The sequence below is a fragment of the Myxocyprinus asiaticus genome, chromosome 19 (genome assembly GCF_019703515.2).
Source record: "Myxocyprinus asiaticus isolate MX2 ecotype Aquarium Trade chromosome 19, UBuf_Myxa_2, whole genome shotgun sequence".
Taxonomy (NCBI): domain Eukaryota; kingdom Metazoa; phylum Chordata; class Actinopteri; order Cypriniformes; family Catostomidae; genus Myxocyprinus; species Myxocyprinus asiaticus.
Genome location: NC_059362.1, coordinates 19,466,758 through 19,489,270, shown reverse-complemented (window position 1 = coordinate 19,489,270; position 22,513 = coordinate 19,466,758). Strand labels below are relative to the sequence as shown.

Sequence of the window (22,513 nt, the reverse complement as noted above, 5' to 3'; positions counted from 1 at the left end):
TTTTCTATGATCCTTTGTGTGCATTTTGGAGCTTCAAATATCTGATCACCATTCGCTTGCATTGCATGGACCTACAGAGCTGAAATATTCTTCTAAAAATCTTAATTTATGTTCAGAAGAAGAAAGTACATTTTCATTTTGGGTGAACTATCCCTTTAAATTTGGCGACAAGATTGCAAGTCTGCAGTGTCAGTTGTGTTCTTTACATTGTGATAGCAGAATAAACAGAAAAATGCAAGAATCAGCAACACGGCACTTTCTAAGGTTGACTAGCGAAACATCATCACAATTAATTACTTGCTTAGTTGTATCCAGATAATGAAAAAACATTTGCATTTACACAATTTAATGTGGTCAAGTGCTATCTGATTGCAGTCTGATCACCAAAAATTTATGTTTAAGGGATAGTTCACCCAAAAATGAAATTTCTCTCATCATTTACTCAACCTCATGCCATCCTAGATGTGTATGACTTTCATCTGCTGAACACAAACGGAGATTGTTAGAAGAATATCTCAGCTCTGTAGGTCCATACAATGCAAGTGAATGGTGATCAGGCCTTTGAAGTTTCAAAAAGTAGATAAAGTTAGCGTAAATGTAATCCAAATGACTCTAGTGGTTTAATACATATCTTCTGAAGCAATCCATTTGGTTTTGTCAAATATAACTCCTTTTTCACTGTACATCTTGCAATTGCAGTCTCTAGGCACGATCATGAGTTCAAGCTCGATTACACTTCCTACAGCACCATCTAGCGCTCATCTGCAATACGTCTACGTATGTCAATATGTCTCGGATGTCAATAAGACATTCAGCAGATGTCTTTGAGATGTTTATGATTTAGAATGTTTGTAAATCTGATCTTTTTAAGATGTTTAGCAGATGTTCATTAGATTGTGATGCTTTCCAGATGAAAAGATCTAAATAATAATAATAATAATAAGACATCTCGGAGGTGTACGTGTGATATCTGGGTTTCTTCAATGGGTTAATGGCTGACGTACATAAAACTAGAAAGATGTGATCTAGGACGTTTAAACAGTACATGCCATTAAAGAGACTAAGTATTTTCCTCACAGCTTCGGGTTTATTCCCATCAAAAAATTAAATATGGCGCTACTCTGAATAAGGTCTAGTTTTGCAGTACATTAAAACAAATGTGGACAAGGAAATACTTGCTTTTTTAAATAGTTAGAGACTGCTGCATGTTGGCCATAAAATGTTCGCCAGCAGGGGGCACTCGACCTACAGTTGTCTAGGCACCCGAAAGCATTAGCTAATCCAGTTTGCCAACCATTGCCTTCGCCATTATAATTCAGACCATTAATCCTTGACATACCTGTTTTACTCATTGAGTTTGTCCCTGCATGCTTGTGTATTTACTTTTATGACTGGAGTAATGCCTTGAGTAACGACATCAGTTACAAAAAATGTTTTGGCATCACTTTCTGTTTTGAAATCCACAGAACTGCCTGAAGGACACATACACACACATACGCAATCTATAAAACACAAGCATAAAAGTTGAATGTCTGTATCCTTGAATGAAATCACTTTATACTTTGAAGAGATTGCTCACTACACCCTCGTAATAATTTACAAAAGGCATTTTTGCCTCATATTTTAAACTAACAAGCATCAAAAGCCTTGACCAAAACAGGCATGTGAGCAGAATTCCTAACATAGGCATAAGCCTGCCTAATATATCTTAGCATGTAGCTATCAGGGAACCATAAGGAGGATTAAACGTATCCCACAGTGCAACAGTAGATTCCTTCTCCCTCATTAGTTGGCATTTCCCTCATGACCTCTTCTGAGGTTACCTAGAGGGCTAATTTTGGGTAAAATAAATATGTGCTGTAATTCTGACTTTTTACATCTTTTATGCTACAGGCCTTGCCCTCAAATCAAAATGAGTGTCTTCAAAGAGACAGACACTGATATTATCACATGGCTCCAGGACAGGCTTTAGCACCCCCTACATAAAATCACATTATTGTTTCTGCCCATCTCCCATTGGTGGTCCTTAAAATGACTCAGCCAAAAGTGTATCCAAGCAGAAAACTTTGGCTTCAGCAAAGCTGTTCATTCATAAAATGGCTCTTGAAGACAAACACTGAGAAAGAGATTTTGGGCACCAAGAGACACCGCCATCTGTCTACTCATTTAACTCACATAGCACATACTCACATTCCAGGAAGCATGCATGTGTAAGACCATCATTACTCACTGTAACTAAGGAGCACATCCTGACTAAAGGAACTGCTGTAAGGACACACAAATGGTGCCAAGGGTCAGTGCCCTGAACCTAAGCTAACAAGGATCTGGGACCATATGTCTTGTTAGATGTCAGTGGGATAAGACAGCTGGTTTGGAGACAGTGACACACAGAGACTCAAACTCTCATTAGAGCTAACATTGTTTGGTAAATAGTGGCAGACAATAGTAAAAAAAAAAAAAAAAAGAAAGAAATTGTTTATAATTTAGCAACACCACAAGAGCAAGAGTGCTGATATTTAGTAAAACAACACACAACTGCAGGTATGATTTTGCTTTCTTCTACAACACTTACTGTAGTTCCGGTCCTCGAATCTGATTGGGCGAGTGGCATTCCAAGAGGGCTGATATACAGTCCAACAGCACTGGGACGCTTCACTATTTGTATCACTTTGCTTCTCCATGTTTGTGGCTTTCCAAATAGTGGTGGGGATTTTTATTAATCGTTTAAATCTAAATAATCATTTATTTAGATTTCATTCACTGATTCGTTCAGTGACCATTTCTAGTGATTGCATATTTACTCCAGTAGGTGGTGACAAATAAGCATATTTTATGTTATGAATGAATCATTCAATCTATGAGCCCATTTACATGCACACCAATACACTGATAACTCCCAAATATCAGCTTATTTAAAAAATCAGACAAAGCAAGAAAAACATGATACATGAGATTTGAAGTAATCAAGTCATTCTCTGCCTTTGATGTCAAACTAAGAAGAGGCACGTATGCGCAAAATACATGCACACACTGAATAAGATGGTAAGAATGCTGGTAAAGCTGGTTACATGCGATGCAAAATTGGGGTAATGGGCAAAAATCTACCCAAATCAATTGGTTTATTCTTAAAGAGGCTAGTTCACCCAAAAATGAAAAAGACTTCTGAAGCGATCCAGTTGGTTTTGGGTGAGAACAGACCAAAATATAACTCCCTTTTCACTGTACATCTTGCCACTGCAATCTCTAGGAACGTTCATGATTTCAATCTCGATTACACTTCCTAGTGCTTGACGCACGTGCAGAGCGCTAGATGGTGCTATAGGAAGTGTAATCGAGCTTGAAATCATGATCGTGCCTACAGACTGCAATTGCAAGATGTTCAGTAAGTTCAGAGTTATATTTTACAAAACCAAATGGATTGCTTCAGAAGATATGGATTAAACCACTAGAGTAATTTGGATTGCTTTTATGCTAACTTTATCTACTTTTTGAAGCTTCAAAGGCCTGATCACCATTCACTTGCATTGCATGGACCTACAGAGCTGAGATATTCTTCTAAAAATCTTCATTTGTGTCCTGCAGTAGAAAGAAAGTCATACACATCTTGGATGGCATGAGGGTGCGTAGATGATGAGAGAACTTTCATTTTTGGGTGAACTATCCCTTTAAGGCTGTTTGTTGTAAGAAATAAACAGGCTCATGACAAGGATTGTATCTAAGGTATAGAGCGGCTAATGGGTGAAATATTTATTAAAAGTAATTGGCTATTGATTATTTGATCAATCCAAGTGGTTTCACCAGCACAAGTACATGGAGAATGAGGCACAGGATTTTCTGTGGCAGGTCATCTTCTCTTGAGTTCCAGAACACTTTACTTTTCAGTCAAAGATTATTTACTCAAACCTTTCTTCTACCGGAGTAGTCGCTTTTCCGTCACATTTTCTCTTTTTGCAGTTGGATCAGTCAGTAATTTGCCTTCATCTTGCTCTTTGCTTTTTAAATATTTATAGCATTGTTACAACCTCACATTTGTCTCCACTAGCAAAGGGAGAACCGTCTGGAGTTGATGTTCATCTTTGTGACACCAATGAGACGCAGTGGTGAAGAAAGGCCAAATCCCGGAGTGACAGGTCCATCACACATAAGATCTGACAGCTCGTCGCGCTCCTCCAGGCCAAATGTGGCATCGTTGAGCATTCGGCGATGCAGGTGACATGTCTGCTCGACTTTGAGTTTGTTGATGTCACCACGTAGTCGCATGAGCTGGCGGGCCAACTGCTGGTCCTGAAGGCGCATCTCCTTCTATGAATCAATAACAGGAAGGAGAAATTAATTAATCTTCATTAAAGGGTTATTAGCTTGCTTACATTATGCATTGCTTATCCTGAAATGTTTGTGCATGCAATATAAAAATGTACAGTCATGATAATTTAGTCCAAGAATGACAAAAAAGCACCATAAAAGTAGTCCATACAAAACATGTGCTACATTTGAAATGTTCTGAAGCAATATGATTGCTTTGTGTGAGGAACAGAATAAAAATGAAGTTGTTATTTACTGGACATAGCTCTCAGATTTCATTCGAAAAGACACATTCAAACTTGGCTTGTCACAATCATGCTAGAGCCAATGTCATTTGACATCATTAATATCAAACCTCCTCACACGAAGCTATTGTATGGGTTCAGAAGACTTGGAATGTAGTGCATGAGAAGAATGTACTATTACTAAGTAAAATGAAAAGAGCAGCTTGGCCATTTCAGGACAAAATAAAACCTCTTTTTGTATTTTACAAAAGACAGAAAATCAAACAGGTTTCCAACTATAATTTTAGTTTTAGCCTTGTGAAAATTAACTGAATCCTTGAAAACAAGTTTAATATGAAACCAGAGTGACGTCTGAATGTCGATTAAATACAAGAGTATACTTTCAGTGGTGCAGGATCTCCTTGGCTGATTAGCCCGATTGGGAGCCGGGCTTGCATAGTCATGGCCCGGCCCCACCCTCCTCCTCATCACAGTGGCATAATGTTAAATACCACAAAAATTAACTCCTTTTCTTTAAAAAAAAAGCAAAAATCTGGGTTCCAATGAGGCACTTACAATGGAAGTTAATGGGGCCAATCAGTAAACGTTAAAATACTCACTATTTCAAAGTTATAGCCACAAGACATAAACAATATGTGTGTTAACATGAATTTAGTGTGATAAAATTGCTTACTAACCTTCTCTGTGTAAAGTTATAGCCAATTTTGCAATTTCGTTGCCATGGCGACGTAAGGCTGTAAACCTTAAGATGACCGTAAGACAGATGATTTACACAACTTTACAGCTCAAATATTAGAAGAATTAATAATGTAAGTGCTGTTATAAAATTATAAGCTTCACATTTCTGCCTTTTAACCCTCGTAAAATTGGCTCCATTCACTTTCATTGTGAGTGCTTCATTGTAACCTCGATTTTTGCTTATTTTAAAGAAAAGGAGGAACGAGTCAAAATAATTTTTTGTGGCAATCAACATTATACCACAAATGCTGTCGATTGACCTTAACTTGTACTGAACCAGAAATATTCCTTTATTTGCTTAATTGCTTCTGACCATTTGAATAAAGTGGAAATGTATATCCTACTTTGTTAACAAACATGCTTTTGTTCATTTCACACTGATAACAGACTCAGAATTAGGGTTTGGCGATATGGATTCTCAAAAGTCCTCTCTTGCCATGCATAAATGTCTCAGTTTCTTTGTTATTGTGTCTAATTTTCTTTGTCCAAATGTTTGTGGACACATAAAGTGGAAAACAGCATCTGATGTGGCTAAAGGAGCCTCATTGCGTGCCTTGGCTATAATAGACTGTGCATTCAAATATGCTACAATCAGCCACATGGCTGAGTGGAACCAAAATGATTACACTCACAGGAACAGAGAGCGAGGAAACAGACTGATTGCCACTCATGGTCATCTGCTCAGCATCCTTTCCACTCACTTTAACATGAATGGCAAGCTTGCACAGTGATGTGGTAATGGAGGCTTGCACATTCACTCCATTGTTTTATTGAAATTAGCTAAGGGGATGCACTATTTTTTTCTTTTCTTACAGAAAATGTGTTTCTAAAATATGTTTGCTGGAAAAAGAATATTGCTTAAAGGAATAGTTCATCCAAAAATGAAAATTCTGTCATACTTTACTAACCCTTATGTCATTCCAAACCCATATGACTTTCTTTCTTATGTGGAACACAAAAGGAGATGTTTTAATTAATATCACAGCTCGTCTTGTTCTCAATACAATGGCAGTTGATAGTGCCTTACTTTAAAGCTTAAAAAAAAAGACCCTAAAATGTGATAGTAGTCAATGCAGCAAAGTTTTCTGAAGACATTTGGTTTTGGTGACATACAACTCAAAATTGAAGTTTTTAAAATAAAATCTTGACGTCCATTGCGTGTTCATGAGTGCATGAAAGAAGCTGGTTTACAGTATGCTTGAACTTAAGTTGTTTTTAGCGCTAAACAACGTAAGTTCCACTCTAAACGAGCTTCTCTCAAATCTAAGGGTTCACATACAGTGCATCCGGAAAAGTATTCACAGCACTTCACTTTTTCCACATTTTGTTATGTTACAGCCTTATTCCAAAATGGATTAAATTAATTATTTTCCTCAATTCTACGAACAATACCCCATAATGACAACGTGAAAGTTTGTTTGAAATCTTTGCCAATTTATTAAAAAAAAAAAAAAAAAAAACACACCACATGTACATAAGTATTCACGGCCTTTGCTCAATACTTTGTTGAAGCACCTTTGGCACCAATTACAGCCTCAAGTCTTTTTGAGTATGATGCTACAAGCTTGGCACAGCTATTTTTGGGCAGTTTCTCCCATTCTTCTTTGCAGGACCTCTCAAGCTCCATCAGGTTGGATGGGGAGCGTCGGTGCACAGCCATTTTCAGATCTCTGCAGAGATGTTCAATCGGGTTCAAGTCTGGGCTCTGGCTGGGCCACTCAAGGACATGCACAGAGTTGTCCCATAGCCACTCCTTTGTTATCTTGGCTGTGTGCTTAGGGTCGTTGTCCTGTTGGAAGATGAACCTTTGCCCCAGTCTGAGGTCCAGAGCGCTCTGGAGCAGGTTTTCATCAAGGATGTCTCTGTACAGTGCTGCATTCATCATTCCCTCGATCCTGACTAGTCTCCCAGTTCCTGCCACTGAAAAACATCCCCACAGCATGATGCTGCCACCACCATGCTTCACTGTAGGGATGGTATTGGCCAGGTGATGAACGGTGCCTGGTTTCCTCCAGACATGACACTTGCCATTCAGGCCAAAGAGTTCAATCTTTGTTTCTCATGGTCTGAGAGTCCTTCAGGTGCCTTTTGGCAAACTCCAGGCAGGGCTGTCATGTGCCTTTTACTGAGGAGTGGCTTCCGTCTGGCCATTCTACCATACAGGCCTGATTGGTGGAGTGCTGCAGAGATGGTTGTTCTTCTGGAAGGTTCTCCTCTCTCAACAGAGAAACACTGGAGCTCTGTCAGAGTGATCATCGGGTTCTTGGTCACCTCCCTGACTAAGGCCCTTCTCCCCCAATCGCTCAGTTTGGCCAGGCGGCCAGCTCTAGGAAGAGTCCTGGTGGTTCCAAACTTCTTCCATTTACAGATGATGGATGCCACTGTGCTCATTGGGACCTTCAATGCTGCAGAAATTTTTCTGTACTCTTCCCCAGATCTGTGCCTCGATACAATCCTGTCTCGAAGGTCTACAGACAATTCCTTGGACTTCATGGCTTGGTTTGTGCTCTCACATGCACTGTTAACTGTGGGACCTTATATAGACAGGTGTGTGCCTTTCCAAACATGTCCAATCAACTGAATTTACCACAGGTGGACTCCAATCAAGTTGTAGAAACATCTCAAGGATGATCAGTGGAAACAGGATGCACCTGAGCTCAATTTTGAGTGTCATGGCAAAGGCTGTGAGTACTTATGTACATGTGATTTTTTTCGTTTTTTATTTTTAATAAATTTGCAAAGATTTCAAACAAAATTCTTTCACATTGTCATTATGGGGTATTGTTTGTAGAATTTTGAGGAAAATAATGAATTTATTCCATTCTGGAATAAGGCTGTAACATAACAAAATGTGGAAAAAGTGAAGCGCTGTGAATACTTTCCGGATGCACTGTACTTTTTCCAGCCTGCACTGTGGATGTTTACACAATGTGTTCAATAAATACATGAAAATGTACCACTATTTGTGTGTGACTTGATAAAGCAGACTGTGTTTGTCTATTGTTGTGACGGTCAGATCAATTTCATGATGTATTTATACAGAAATCCTGGTGAGGATTTAAACTATCTGTGGTCACAAAATGAAGATAAGGATCAATTGTATACAGCAAAAAGAATCTGATATTTAAAAAAGAACTTACCAGTTCTTTTCTAAGCCAAACAAGAGCCTCTTCAATATTTCCAAATTGTCCCAGGCTTGTAGATGTCGATTTGTTTCCTGCTGTCACTTCAGAATTCTGGATGTTCTTCTGAGGTGTTCCACTGGACTTCAGCTTGGCACCTTTCTCCTGCTCTGATGACCCCTCTGAAACCACTATGCCTTTTGAGCTTTGAACTTCTACTCGTGCCATCCACTCAAGATACGATGGCCTTCTGGTTTCAAGTCTTAACTTCTCAGTCAGTGCTTTCAAGGTTCTCAGGTGATCATCTGGGGCAACCTCAAGGCCATCATAGTCCTCTATATTAACCTGTGGTATTGAATTCGCATCCATGGCCTTTCGAGGAAGTGGATAGTGTAGCCAGAAATAAACTGTGAAAATCAATTTAAGTGTTCATATGATCTTATTGCTTTTTTGATCAATAAAGATGCTGTGAACCTTTGGATCTGCTTGCTGATGCACGTTTGTGGGGCTATAAATTAAATCAATGAAGCAGATAATGGCATTCCATTTTTTTTAGCAGTATCATCCCTGTAGCTTAGCCATCCAAGAACAGCACTTCCACAGCTTGCCTCTATGACCATATCCTTTCTTGCAATCGAGGCAAATTGTTACTTTTAATCACTTTTCACAAGTGAAAAAGTATATAAAAGACTCTGAGGAAAAGAAAATGGACATATATTGTAATTAATATGTATAGAAAAGTTAGACAGATAACCATACAGTTCGGTTTGACAGATATTTTTACACAATATTTTAAACTTTCCCACATAATCGTTTATTTTAATTTAAGGTTTAACAGTAAATTTAGGCATAGCCCAAAACAGCTCTGTGCCTGCTCAAAATATGTGAGTGGTGGTAGCATAGTGGACTAAAGCACTGAACTAATAAGCAAAAGGTTGTTGGTTCAATCTGCACAGCCACCACCATTGTGTCCTTGAGCAAGGCACTTAACTCCAGGTTGCTCCAGGGGGATTGTCCCTGTAATAAGGGCACTGTAAGTTGCTTTGGATAAAAGTGTCTGCCAAATGTGTTAAAAAAAATAAAACAATAATTTGTTGCAAAGATGCTCAGCCCCAGTAGTATCAAAGGCAGTTCTGATGCTGGTTCAGTGTAAATGAAATGCAGCCATAAACTTGGTTTTTGTCATGGTAGAGTATATATATTTAATAATTTATCGTTTCATATTTAAAGGTATAATTTCATATTTTCATTCATTTCATATTTCTATATTCATAATTTTATATTTAAACCGTGAATCTCATAACATTCATCATGCAATTGTAATTACTGAGTAGAATTAAACAGTCTGCTTAAATACACTTTTTCTTTGTTTATATGCCACTTCAGATGCAGCTTCTGTGCCATCTTTGCAGTGTAAAAAAGGCTTAAGATTACAAAAAATTAAACATTTTACGTTAATTCCGAGAAGACGCTTGTTCAAGTGTATACGCCTTCTGCCAATAAAACAGGTTAAATTTATTTTTGTTGACTATGAACAAAATTAGACTCATAAAGCAGGGTGTTCCCCTACAGAAGTTACTGATGAATGATTTAGTTATTATTGTGTCCAAAAGCACAATATCGGACACTTAAACATAAAATAATTAGTACTGTATCGGTCATTAAAAAAAAACAAAACAATATTGGTTAATCTCTATTAAAGGAATAGTTCACCCAAAAATGAAAATTCTCTCATCATTTACTCACCCTCATGCCATCCCAGATGTGTATGACTTTCTTCCTTCTGCTGAACACAAAGATTTGTAGAAGATTATCTCAGCTCTGTAGGTCCATACAATGTAAGTGAATGGTGACCAGACCTTTCAAGCTCCAAAATTCACATAAAGGCAGCATACAAGTTCTCCACATGACTCCAGTGGTTAATTCCATAACATCAGAAGAGATATGATAAGTGTGTGTGAGAAACAGATCTATATTTAAGTCATTTTCTACTAAAACTTTTCTATTCTCCTCCCTGACCAGCAGATGGCGATATGCACAAAGAATGTGAATCGCCAAAAACAAAACAAAAAAGAAAAATGTGTAAGTGAAAGTAGAGATTTATAGTGAAAAAGGACTTAAATATTGGTCTGTTTCTCACCCACACTTATCATATCACTTCTGAAGACGGATTTAACCACTGGAGTCATATGGATTACTTTTATGATGCCTTTATGTGCATTTCAAAGTTCTGGTCACCATTCACTTGCACTGTATGGACCTACAGAGCTGAAATATTCTAAAAGTCTTAATTTTTTTCTGCAGAAGAAAGTCATACACATCAGATTTTAAATTTTTGGGTGAACTATCCCTTTAATTTGTATTGAATGATTTAGTTTTAATTTGTCTTTATCAGTGAAATCTGGTGCAGTAAAATCAAAGCTATTGCCTCTCTCTGAATCAGTATCTACAAGACAGAATTATGGCTTAAACGGGAACTTGGATCACATGGACCCTTTCCGTCTGTGCCTCATATCACACTCTGGATCTTACAAAGCTAGTGGTTGCCATAGCAACAAAGCACAGCCTATGAGTCAGCACAGGAGGACTAAAATGTCAGTCCACACTAACAGCCAGACCTGTGACAAACACCAAAGAATATAAAGCTACTGCTTTGTAGTCTCATAATGAAGGTGAAATTATGCCAAGTGATGTTGATAAGCAGCACCACTACTCTTCCCTAAAAAGCCAGAATGCAGTAACCATACCAACACTTAAACTGAAAAATATGGCTTTGAAGTTTATTGACTGTCAAGCCAAATGTGGATTATAAAATAGTCTCACTCCATTTTCACTGAACCTGAGCATTGTTGAGCCAAACCTGTCTGTTACAGGACCCTCTTTATTTGGACATAATGTGTAGTTACTGCATTTTGCCTTTCCAGGGCAGTACCATTGACAAAACATAATCACATACCCAGGAGTCATACTTTTACATGGCAAAGAATCAGAATTGTGCTTATAATGTAATTAGTCTCAGGACCACCCACATTTTTAATGCTTTCCCGCGAAGCTCTCCATCTGATTTATGAGTGATATAGTGTTTGGCGCATCGCCTTGACGTATTACATCATCCCAGGCAGCTGCTATAGGAATGCTGCCTATAAGAGGAGTTGATGTTAAAGAACGTTGGTCCTTAATTGGCTTCGCTTTAACCTCCACGCAGCCCCTGGGACTAATCACACTCCCGACGGCTCGGCTCATATAATGCCTTGTTCCACTCCCTGCACCTTCTGTGTGTGGCGGCAGTAACATGACTCATCTCACACGGTGATCCAGTCAACCCTGACAATTCTCACTTTAGTCTGAGAGATGATTTGTTAAAAAAAAAAAAAGTGCCTCAAAACCCTCAGAGACTAAAGAACAACGCTTTTGGTTAGGCTTTTAAATATGGCAAAAGGGGACAAGACAACCTAGTGATTATTCATTGTGAAATAAAGTATGTGAAGTGCTGGGTCTCTACAAAGAGCAGGGCTGTTTCTAGCTATAAGCGGCTGCTTAGGGCCCCTGAGCCACCAGGGGGCCTTACAAAACTAGTTCGTTTTATATATATATATATATATATATATATATATATATATAGTTATTTATTGTTATTTATAGTAATTTGCACTTATGTTTATGCTCATAATTTTTGAACCATTAGATTTAGAATCAAAATTATTTTTTCTTCTGATTCATTGGCTCATGCCGAGTCGAATGGTTTCAATTTCCGGCAACTAGATTTTCCACCATTTTGAATTTTTTCCAACTCCTCCTTCTTATTCCAACTTTGCGTGAGTCCGATTTGCATGAAATTTTGCACCTATCATCTAGAGACACTCATGACAAAAATTTACAGGAATTCATGATGATAAAACAAACTGTTCTCGTATACAACATCAAAAAAATTTATGGCGAGCATGCCCAAAATGGACATGAGACTGTATCTTTGCAACGTTTTAGAGTAGTGACAAGAAACTTGTTATATGTCATCACATGCATGACCTGAGTGTACCTGCACAGTTTCAGCACAGCGCAACATAGTGGTCAGGAAATATGAAAAATTGCTATTTTTGCTTAAAACTTTTGAACAGTTTGGCCTAAAATCATGAGACTGTACTCTTTATATTCCTTGGGGCATATCAAGTCGAATGATACTCAATTTTCCTATGTCGGCCATATTGGGCATTGGCCATTTTTAATTTTTTCTTAAATTGCTGAATATTACAAACGCATTGGCGTATCCTTACGAAATTTGGTATGTGCCATTGGGGCCATGCTCTGAGGGCACCTGTAAAGTTTTGGGCCAGCGCCACCTAGTGGTCAACAGGTATAACAAATTCCAAGTAGGAATTCGCTTAGGGCCCCCAAATGCTCAGAAATGGCCCTGACAAAGAGAATGAAGATATTTAATCGAATGTGAGAATAAAATGCAGTATGCCAAGGTTCTGATTAATATTCACACTCACATGAATTTGTAATAGAAAACCAAATTATCTATATAAGGATGAATATATAAAAACACAAGCTGTCACTATGACACAATTTAAGCTGGTAATAAAGGTCTAACATTAGCTAATAAAAGTTTTGTAGCCTACTTTTAATATTTAATAGACTAAACAAGCTCTGTAGTTTCTGCTTTCTGTATTTACATAAAGATTTGTAAGAATTTAAAGAATATTGAAAAACGTTTATTTTTTTTTTACTTTTAACAATTGTTTATTATATATATAATATTTAACTTTTTCCCCCTAATAACACATGCTTCCAGAAGCTACTTGAAAATTTAAACCAAAACATTGCTAGTATGTTTTTATTCTCTTCTTCATGCATAAAGATTAGTAATGGTTTTGTTTGCTGTCTCTTTCCACACTCGCTAAAGTAATGTTTAGAATGCAGATCTTATGGGGAAAATTCTCCTTTTCCCAGACATAATAAATGCTCAAATCCAGTTGAAATAACTGGAATAACTGCATTCATCCATGTCTAACTAGATGTCCTCTTTGGAGTGGAAATGAACTATTCCAGCCAAAGTCTCGTTTCATGACCAGTATTAGACATGACTGGTCAATGGCTTTTCCTAAATTACTAATACATTTCCATTGGAGCCAGTTATTCATGATGGGCACATTTATCTTTTATCACTCATGTCATAAATAATATTTCTTTGATTATTACCAAATAGTTAATTTATTACACATCTATCATATAGTAATGATTAACTATGTAAATACACCCTACATGAAAACCTGTTTGTGTGTTGAATAACTTGTGTCTACAATTCAGGAGGAACATGAAACTGGTTGACTTCAATCTCAAGACAAAAATCAAATCAAACACTTTGAGATACACCAGCAGCTCATTAAAGAGAGATGCAATAAGAGTCAGTTATGAAGGGTCAGTGAATACAAATGATTCAAATATAAAGTTAAGATGAACATGATCTAAGTGAAGTGGATATATCATAGAAAGGCATTTAAGAAATTTCTCACCATTCAACCCAAGCGTCCACCAATCGTGACTTTTAATCAAGAAGCTGAAAAACTGTGCTCGAGTTTGATCACTTTTTTTCTAATGCAAGACCCAGTTAGCTTGGGGTTCAGAGAGTCTGAACACTCCCTTCATGCAGAGAAAATATTAAGGAAAAGATGAGATCTAAAGTTGCGAATTTACAACTTCTTAAACCAAACACAAACTTACCTTCATAGCAGTTTATCAGGCACTGATTGTACTCTTCTGCTGGAGGGCAGAATCAACACTGCTTTTACTCTTGAATGAGATGAGAGGCTTGAATGGAGGAGGGGCTTAAGTTGCGTCAGGTTGCTGGTTGTCGTAGAGACGGTGAAGAATCTGCTCAAAGGCGCTAGTACAGCTGCATCCCCGGATCTCATAGTGAGGAAAGTCCAACTTACTCTTTACAAACAGTTATGGAAGATAGCCTACCAGCCGTTCATCATTTTACATTAATGATTAAATAATTAAGCAAATTGGACTAGCAGAGAATGGGTGTTATTATTAATATTTCAGTTCCTTTAAATAATAATAATAATAATAATAATAATAATAATAATAATAATAATAATAATAAAAACACCAAGAAAGGGTCAAACACCAAACCTTTCCGTGATATTAGGTCTATTTTCTAATGCATATTAACAAATACTTTAAAACGCATTAAATTGGGTTATGACCGCTTATTATGTTTGCCTGACCTCTGGTGGAGAATTTGTCAGGGGCCGTTCAGACTAAACACGTCATACGTTGCAAAATAAATAAATAAATAGACAGAACGCAGGTGTCTCGAGACGCGTTTTTAAAGTTATTTTTAACGTGACACGCGGCGCTTCTGCGCGAGACGCTGAAAAAATAGCGAAACGTCCGTCTAGCGTATGTTTACGTATGTTTAATTGAAAAACAGCGAAAAAACGGATTCGGTGTGAACGGCCCCTTACATTTTCCTTCAACTGGCAGCTATATACTGATCAATAATTTGATTTAAAAGGGCGAATTCCAACCGAAAGTGATCATCACTATGCCCTACTCACTACGAAGGGCAGAGCCCTTGATGTGAGCACTCTGAAGGGAGCATGACATTACAGTTTGAACGTAGTCGTCACTAAAAGTCTTGTGACAGGGCCCTTTGAGAAGAAAATAATAACTTTCTTACTTTTGTTTGGACCGACGGGCGCAAAAAATACAGTTTGTCTGCTGCTACTGTATACCGAATACTAAAATAGTAGCCTAATATTGTACACGGCGTAAAGCAAAAATAAATAAATAAAATACAAATACAAATGTAGGAACGCTTCATTGACATTTACGACTATAATTTAGATTTATAAGTCGACTAAATGACATCAGGTGCATTAATAGCTTGTAAATGTTAAATAAAAATACAGTTAATTGTGTTGTTGGTATTTAGCGCCTTTCAATCATTTTCTGATGGCTTTTGAGGAAGCTTGTCATCTCCTAATGCGATTTTTATGAGAGAGCAATAGGCGGGACTTCCTGTGGTCGACCCTCTGTTTATTTTTTGCAGAGCCAAATACCGTCCACTGAGGTAAGCTGAACGATTACTTGCACCCGCACACTCTGGGTATATCTGTTTCGTTTTGCATGCACCCGTTTTAACTGTGAAGGCTCGTCATATCAAGGACATTTTCATGATGTAATGCAAAGATATTTAAGGATGTCATAGCCAATGCACTGCGCTAACTTGAGCTGTGCATTGTTCCGTACGTTCACAGTAGCTATACCGTTAAATTGAGAAGTCCGCGGGTGAATTGAGGTAGCTCGGTTTATGTAATAGAATATGATTTTTGATGCGACTGGAATTATGTTGTAGATTAATTAAAAAACATCAGTAATCGAGTGAGCGGCATTCCAGACGTACGGCTGAAATGCGCTGCATAATGTGTGATGTCATCATGCTCCATTTTCACTGACGCACTGTAAAATTGTCACATTTGTGTTATTTTGATACATTTGCGCGCGGTTTCAAACGGTCGGGACGTTTATAGTCTGATATGTATCCAGTTAGTTGTTACATTGTGTATAAGAGGAATGCACCTGTTAACTAAGCATGCACACTAAGAGTAGGCTGCACTGCGATGGCTGAATATGAAATCTAAAGCGAAATTAAATACATACATACATAACCGTACATACATGCCTGTAGCTGTTACTATTGCTGTATACATACTAGGGGTGTAACGGTTCGAATTTCTCAAGGTTCGGTTTGTATCACGGTTTTAGGGTCACGGTTTCGGTACGCTTCGGTATTTGCTTACTACCAAATCCAAAGAATAATCTATTTGGTAAACACTTCAACAGGTTTGCCCTTAAATAACAATCATTGTTTTACAACAGTAACCATAGTTTAACTGGTATATGTAGTAAAATTATAGTAACCTCAATATAAACATGGTTACTTTCATGGTTACAATATATAGTAAAATAATGGTTACTATATAGAACTACAGTATTACTGTTATAAAACCATGGTTAAATGTATCAAAACAATGATTTCTGCTGAGAAAACCATGGTGACAGCAGTCATGATTACTACAATATTACTACTATAGTAAAACCATGGTTAATTGTACAGAGTGGTTATCTGAGTTACCGTAGACTTTGTCAGTTCTAACCAGTCTGGCCATTCTCCGTTGACCTCTCTCATCAACAAGGTGTTTCCATCCACAGAACTGCCGCTCACTGGATGTTTTAGAGACTGTTGTGTGTGAAAATCTCAGGAGATCAGCAGTTACAGAAATACTCAAACCAGCTCATCTGGCACCAACAATCATCCATGCGATTATCTAATCATCCAATCGTGTGGCAGCAGTGCAGTGCATAAAATCATGCAGATACGGGTCAGGAGCTTCAGTTAATGTTCACATCAACCATCAGAATGGGGAAAAAATGTGATCTCAGTGGTTTGGACCATGGCATGATTGTTGGTGCCATCTGTGTCTACTCTTTCAAAACAGCAATTGTATCGTAGTAAACTCCACACACAGTTCACTCCAAAAGAACTGTTTAGTGCAATACATGCTGAAGATTAGTGGACAGGCAGTCAGTTCATTAAATTATGAGCTGTTTCCTCACAAAAGCAGTTTATTCAGCGTAATGAAGCATCTCCTCCATTGATATCCATTCAAAAAGAATGGCCTGTTGTCTCCTCGCCAGTGTACCGTCCATAGAATATCTATGGGACTGCAGCGTTATACTATTTTAGGTTAAGCTTGAAGGCTTCCCTTTATAGAAGTGATCTGGTCAGAGCTACTGGTTACAACAACACAGAAACACTTCAAAATAAAAGCTCAATTTAAATTAAAAAAGTATGACAGAAATGTAACATTCAGTGTTATACTGCTACTACTACTACAACTAATAATAATAATAATAAATGAATAGGAATTGTATTATATTTAAGCAATGTCTTAATTCTGTGATGCTCTGTATTTGACAAAAATAACTCCAGTGTATTTTAGATTGTGCTGTGAGGTTCTAAAAAAAAGGCACTTAATTCGAAAAAATAATAATACAATATTATGTTGAAAATTAATTGTTATACTTTCATTTGATTAAAGTTTTAATTAATTTATTTAAACACTATTATGATGATATGTAAATAAAAAGTTGATAAGCAGTTCAGAAAAAAGCAAAAACAAAACAGGTACGGACTGTATCGGCGAGTACCAAAAAAAAAAAATGGTATCGGGACATCCCTAGTAAGCAGCAAATCATATGACACTAAATAAGACATTCAAAATTGAGTTTTAAGCTTGTTTAACATGCGTGGTCAAAACCTTCTTTCCTCTTCAGCTCATGCTTACAATTAATTTCTTTGTTGTTGTTTTTTTAGGTCCCTCTTTCGTAAAATATCTTGCCATCATGCCAAACCTCTTAGTGAATAGGAGCTGCTTCCTGAGTTGCTTATTAGTTCTGTTATGGCCATCTAGCTCTCTGCAGGAGGAGCAAAGCAAGCTTCTACTGGTGTCCTTTGATGGCTTCCGCTGGGATTACGTGAATCGAGTGCCCACACCCAATTTTCGTGCCCTGATGGATGAGGGTGTGCAGGTCGAGCAAGTGGAGAACACATACATCACCAAGACCTACCCTAACCACTACACCTTAGTGACAGGATTACACGCTGAAACCCATGGTGTTGTTGCTAACGAAATGTATGACCCCATTCGTAACCAGTCCTTTTCCATGGAGGGGCCAGAAGTGTATGATTCGTGGTGGTGGGAGGAGGCTGTGCCGTTGTGGGTGACCAATCAAAAGGCTGGGAGGAAGAGCGGGGCTGCCATGTGGCCTGGATCAGATGTAGCAATTGGTGGAACATATCCAACACATTACTTGATCTATAATGCATCAGTGGCCTTTGAGACCCGAGTTGAGAAACTCATTGACTGGTTCTTAGGGCCTGAAGCAATCAATTTTGGTGTCTTATACTGGGAGGAGCCAGATGAGAGTGGGCATAATTTGGGGCCAGAGAGCCCACTGATGGATGTAGTCATAGCAGATATTGATGAGAATTTAGGATTCCTCAGGGAAAAGCTCAAAGCAGTTGGCCTTTATGACAAAATCAATCTCATTGTTACAAGTGATCATGGAATGACACAGTTATCACATGATAAGATCATTGAGCTGGACACATATGTCAGCCGTGATCTTTATACATGGATAGACAAGAGCCCTGTAGTTGGTATTTTGCCCAAAGAAGGTAAGAAGGAATATAAAGCATTCTTTTGTCATTATATTGCAATAATTGTTGGTTGAGTGTTATCCTTTCCTTAACCTAGGCAAACTTGAGGAGGTCTACAGCTTGTTGAAGAACGCAAACCCTAACATGGTTGTGTACAAAAAGGAGGAGATACCAGAGCATTACCACTACAGACACAATGTCAGAATAATGCCTCTTATTCTAGAGGTCAAAGAGGGATGGACAGTCATGCAAAACAGAAATGGATCCTTCATGTGTGCGTAACAGTATTTATACATAATTTATTGAGTGCATTGTAAAATAGCATGTTTACAAACTGTTTTGCTAAGTTAAGATACTGTGAATGTGACATACAATCTTTTAAAAGTTATTACACCCAAAAATTCTGTCATTTACTCACACTATGTTTGTTCCAAACCCATATGACTTTCTTTCTTTTGTGAAACACAAAAGGAAATGTTAGGGAGAATGTTAACCTCAGTCTCCATTAGGGCTGGGTAAAAATACAAATTTTCCGATGCATTACAAGCTTCATTTGAACAATCTCGATTCATAAATCCAAAGATCGATCTTTCACTCAATGCTGCATCTCTCTATAATGCAAGTAAATCATTCGCATGTGCAACCAAATCTCATGCTATGCAACTAAACATTTTTAGGATTAGCCAGTGTTTTGTAAATGTTCTGATTTCACTCACCAGTGATTGTGTAGTTTAGTGAAGTTATTAGCACAGAGGTCCTTTCACTGCGTGTTGAGAGTAAAAGTGTGGTTTCACTCGTTCTGTTTGTCCAAGGACGATCATTTAATAATGTCTCTTAATACTCTTTCTGTTCTTTCACTGTCAGAAAAGAGTACAAATTATGCAAGAAAACAATAAATGTAAGAAATATATACGCAGCATAATGCATGCAATTTCAAGACATTAATTAATGGAATAGACTGAATTTGTACATTTTTGAAAAGCTAAAACGTGACCAATATGATGAAAAACTAATGATAAAATATAACTTGTAAAATTCATATTTTTAGATTGTACCTACAAGGGTTGCCGAGAAGGTTCCTTTATAATTAAGAGCATTAGCTGAGAGAGAATTTCTTTTATATGTAAGCAAAATGGACATTGTAACAGGAATCGATATTGAATCAAATCGAGATCGGAATCTAATTAAATCGGGAGCTTTTGAATCAAATCGGAAAATCTGTATCAATACCCAGGCCTAGTCGCCAATCGCTTGCATAATATGGGAAAAAATGCAATGAAAGTGAATGGTGACTGAGGCTAACATTCTGACTTATGTCTTTGTGTGTGTGTGTGTGTGTGTGTGTGTGTGTTCGTGTTCCACGGACGAAATAAAGCCATACCAGTTAAGAACAACATAAGGATGAGAGAATTTTCATTTTTGGTGAACTATTCCTTTAACACTTCAATCTGTGACTATTTTCCCAATTCAGTTAGGACAAAGAAATATATTTATATTTATTTATTCATTACTTAGTCATTATTTGACTGAGATATTTTTATAATGTGTTTTTTTTTTTTTATTTTTATTATAACACTTTATTAACACATTTATAATGGCTATGTGCTTGATTATTTGCAGTCGGAAACCATGGTTATAACAACAGCCTTCCCAGCATGCAGCCTGTGTTTGTTGCACGTGGACCAGCTTTCCGTCGTGACTATACCAAGGCCACCATGCGCTCTGTCGACCTCTATCCTCTCATGTGCAACATACTTGGTCTCAGGCCCTTGGCCAACAATGGTTCTTTGGCAAGTGTGCAGGATCTCTTAGTGGAGACTTCAACCCCAAAGCCAGTGGTCCCACCAGTGCCCAAGGAGCCTTCCTATGCATGGGCAGTGGGGACCATCCTTGGTGCATCCCTTGTGATTGGTTTCCTATTCATTTTTGTGCAACAGGTGACACAAAGGCAGCTACCCCCTTTCCATCTCTCCAATAGTGAGATAACACAGCCCTTACTGTAGGATCAGTTAACACCTATGATGAAGATTCAGCCTTTCTTATTCAAACATGAAGGTTGTGGTCACTTTTTTCATGTGAGGTTTTCAAAGCATATAGCACTGACCTGTTTCACTAAATTCTGATAGTACTTGGCAGGTAAGATTTTAAGGAGTCAGCATGGTCACTTTAATGAAAAAAGTGATCAATATCCACGGTACCATGCCAAAGCCGAATATACCAAAAGCAATATAGGAAAAGATGCTACAGTTGGACAGATGTATTGCCATCATCAAAATCTTAGCTGACTTAGCCAATAGTGCCCTCTTCTGGTGAAGCTGTCCGTGAAAACTTTTATTCTTGTCACCTATAATGTAGGAATCAAAGAAAAAAGATGTTAGCATCCCCATGCTTTTCCTTTAAATTTCAATCTGATAATTAATTGACAAGAGAGACATCTGCCCTTGTCTCTGCATTAAACTGAATGTTTAACAAGGAAGTTTAAGGATGAAAATATCAAGGAACGTTAGTAGCAGTCGGTTTTCGAATGTGTTGCTTGTTCTCATACTCATCGTTTTCTTTGAATAGTTAAATGCTGTTGTTTGGTTTAAGTTGGCAGGTTAATGTTACTAAGTGTTAATGAAAAAAAAAAAACAGGTAGTTTTCATGCTACCTCTGTGTTGCACTAAGATAAATGTAAGTTCAGGAGAGATGAAATATTAGAGTAGTAAGATGTTTTGCACAATGTAATACCATTCAGAATTGATATTAAAAAAAAAAAGAGGGGGTTGGGTGTGATGCCAAAATCTTCATTTATCTATTAATTTTGAAATAAATCAAGTAGTAATAGTATAGGTCCTGCATTAATGTATTTTATACTTTTTGGAAAACTCATTTAACAAAAGGCCCTTTGTAGGGCAAAAAACACTGTGATCTGTCTTCTACTGGTGAAAAGACTAAAGGAAAAATTATTATTTATGCTCTTTGATATAAATGTTGCTGAAATAGTTTGTTGTTGCTTGCAGAATGATAGGATTCTTTCTATAATCAAAGGGATAGTTCACCCCAAAATGAAAATTCTCTCATCACCCTCATGCCATCCCAGATGTGTATGACTTTCCTTCTTCTGCTGAACACAAACAGATATTTTTAGAAGAATATCTCAGCTCTGTAGGTCCATACAATGCAAGTGAATGGTGACCAGAACTTTGAAGGTCCAAAAAGCACATAAATGCAGCAGAAAAGTAATCCATAAGACTCAAGTGGTTAAATCCATGTCTTCAGAAGTGATATGATAAGTGTGGGTGAGAAATGGATCACTATTTAAGTCCTTTTTACTATAAACCTCCACTTTCAAATTCTGAAAGTGAAAATGAAAGTAGAGATATATAGTAAAAAGGGATTGATATATTGATCTGTTTCTCACCCATAGTGATTGCATCATTTCAGAAGATATATATTAAACCAAAAGAGTTGTATGGATTACTTTTATGCTGCATGTATATGCTTTTTGGAGCTTCAAAGTTCTAGTCACCATTCACTTGCATTGCATGGACCGACAGAGCTGAAATATTCTTCTAAAAATCTTTGTACACAGCAGAACAAAACAGTCATACACATCTGGGATGGCATGAAGGCGAGTAAATGATGAGAGATTATCATTTTTGGGCGAACTATCCCTTTAAGACGGAAATGATGACTTTCTATATTGACATGTTTTCTGAGATTGTTGTGCTTTGTGTCAAGTATTTCTATGATTTTACTGGATTAGTCTTACATGTTCTGAATTTTACTGACTAATGTCTGATTTTTCTCTGTCTAAAAGTCTCATAACTGAAACATTACTTTCAATGTATGTGCTACATTAAAGGTAAATAAATAGCTGGTTTGGAAAA

At 37.4% G+C, this 22,513-nt stretch overlaps 2 protein-coding genes across 2 annotated transcripts in view; one reads left to right on the top strand and one right to left on the bottom strand.

The window, feature by feature from the left end:
- The window catches only part of LOC127409818 (protein FAM167A-like), a 24,454-nt gene extending 9,068 nt beyond the window's left edge, over nucleotides 1-15,386 (bottom strand). The window contains exons 1-3 of the mRNA XM_051644656.1: nucleotides 14,129-15,386; nucleotides 8,426-9,099; nucleotides 2,573-4,302 (exon numbers count right to left, since the gene is read on the bottom strand). Of these exons, the coding sequence (XP_051500616.1) occupies nucleotides 4,039-4,302; nucleotides 8,426-8,776 (615 nt within the window). The 5' untranslated portion in view covers nucleotides 8,777-9,099; nucleotides 14,129-15,386 and the 3' untranslated portion in view covers nucleotides 2,573-4,038. The remainder of the gene's footprint in view (nucleotides 1-2,572; nucleotides 4,303-8,425; nucleotides 9,100-14,128) is intronic.
- Nucleotides 15,375-22,513, top strand: LOC127409800 (ectonucleotide pyrophosphatase/phosphodiesterase family member 5-like). The gene is made up of 4 exons (XM_051644630.1): nucleotides 15,375-15,488; nucleotides 17,796-18,659; nucleotides 18,739-18,915; nucleotides 20,262-22,513. The coding sequence occupies exons 2-4, from the start codon at nucleotides 17,825-17,827 to the stop codon at nucleotides 20,642-20,644; spliced, it is 1,395 nt and encodes a 464-aa protein (XP_051500590.1). The 5' UTR covers nucleotides 15,375-15,488; nucleotides 17,796-17,824; the 3' UTR covers nucleotides 20,645-22,513.

Bases quoted from the DNA above. Each gene is read 5' to 3' on its own strand.
- LOC127409800 (XM_051644630.1), top strand. From the start codon at position 17,825: ATGCCAAACCTCTTAGTGAATAGGAGCTGCTTCCTGAGTTGCTTATTA. The intron at 18,660-18,738 runs GTAAGAAGGAAT...TCCTTAACCTAG, and splicing joins TGGTATTTTGCCCAAAGAAG to GCAAACTTGAGGAGGTCTAC. The intron at 18,916-20,261 runs GTGCGTAACAGT...GATTATTTGCAG, and splicing joins CAGAAATGGATCCTTCATGT to TCGGAAACCATGGTTATAAC.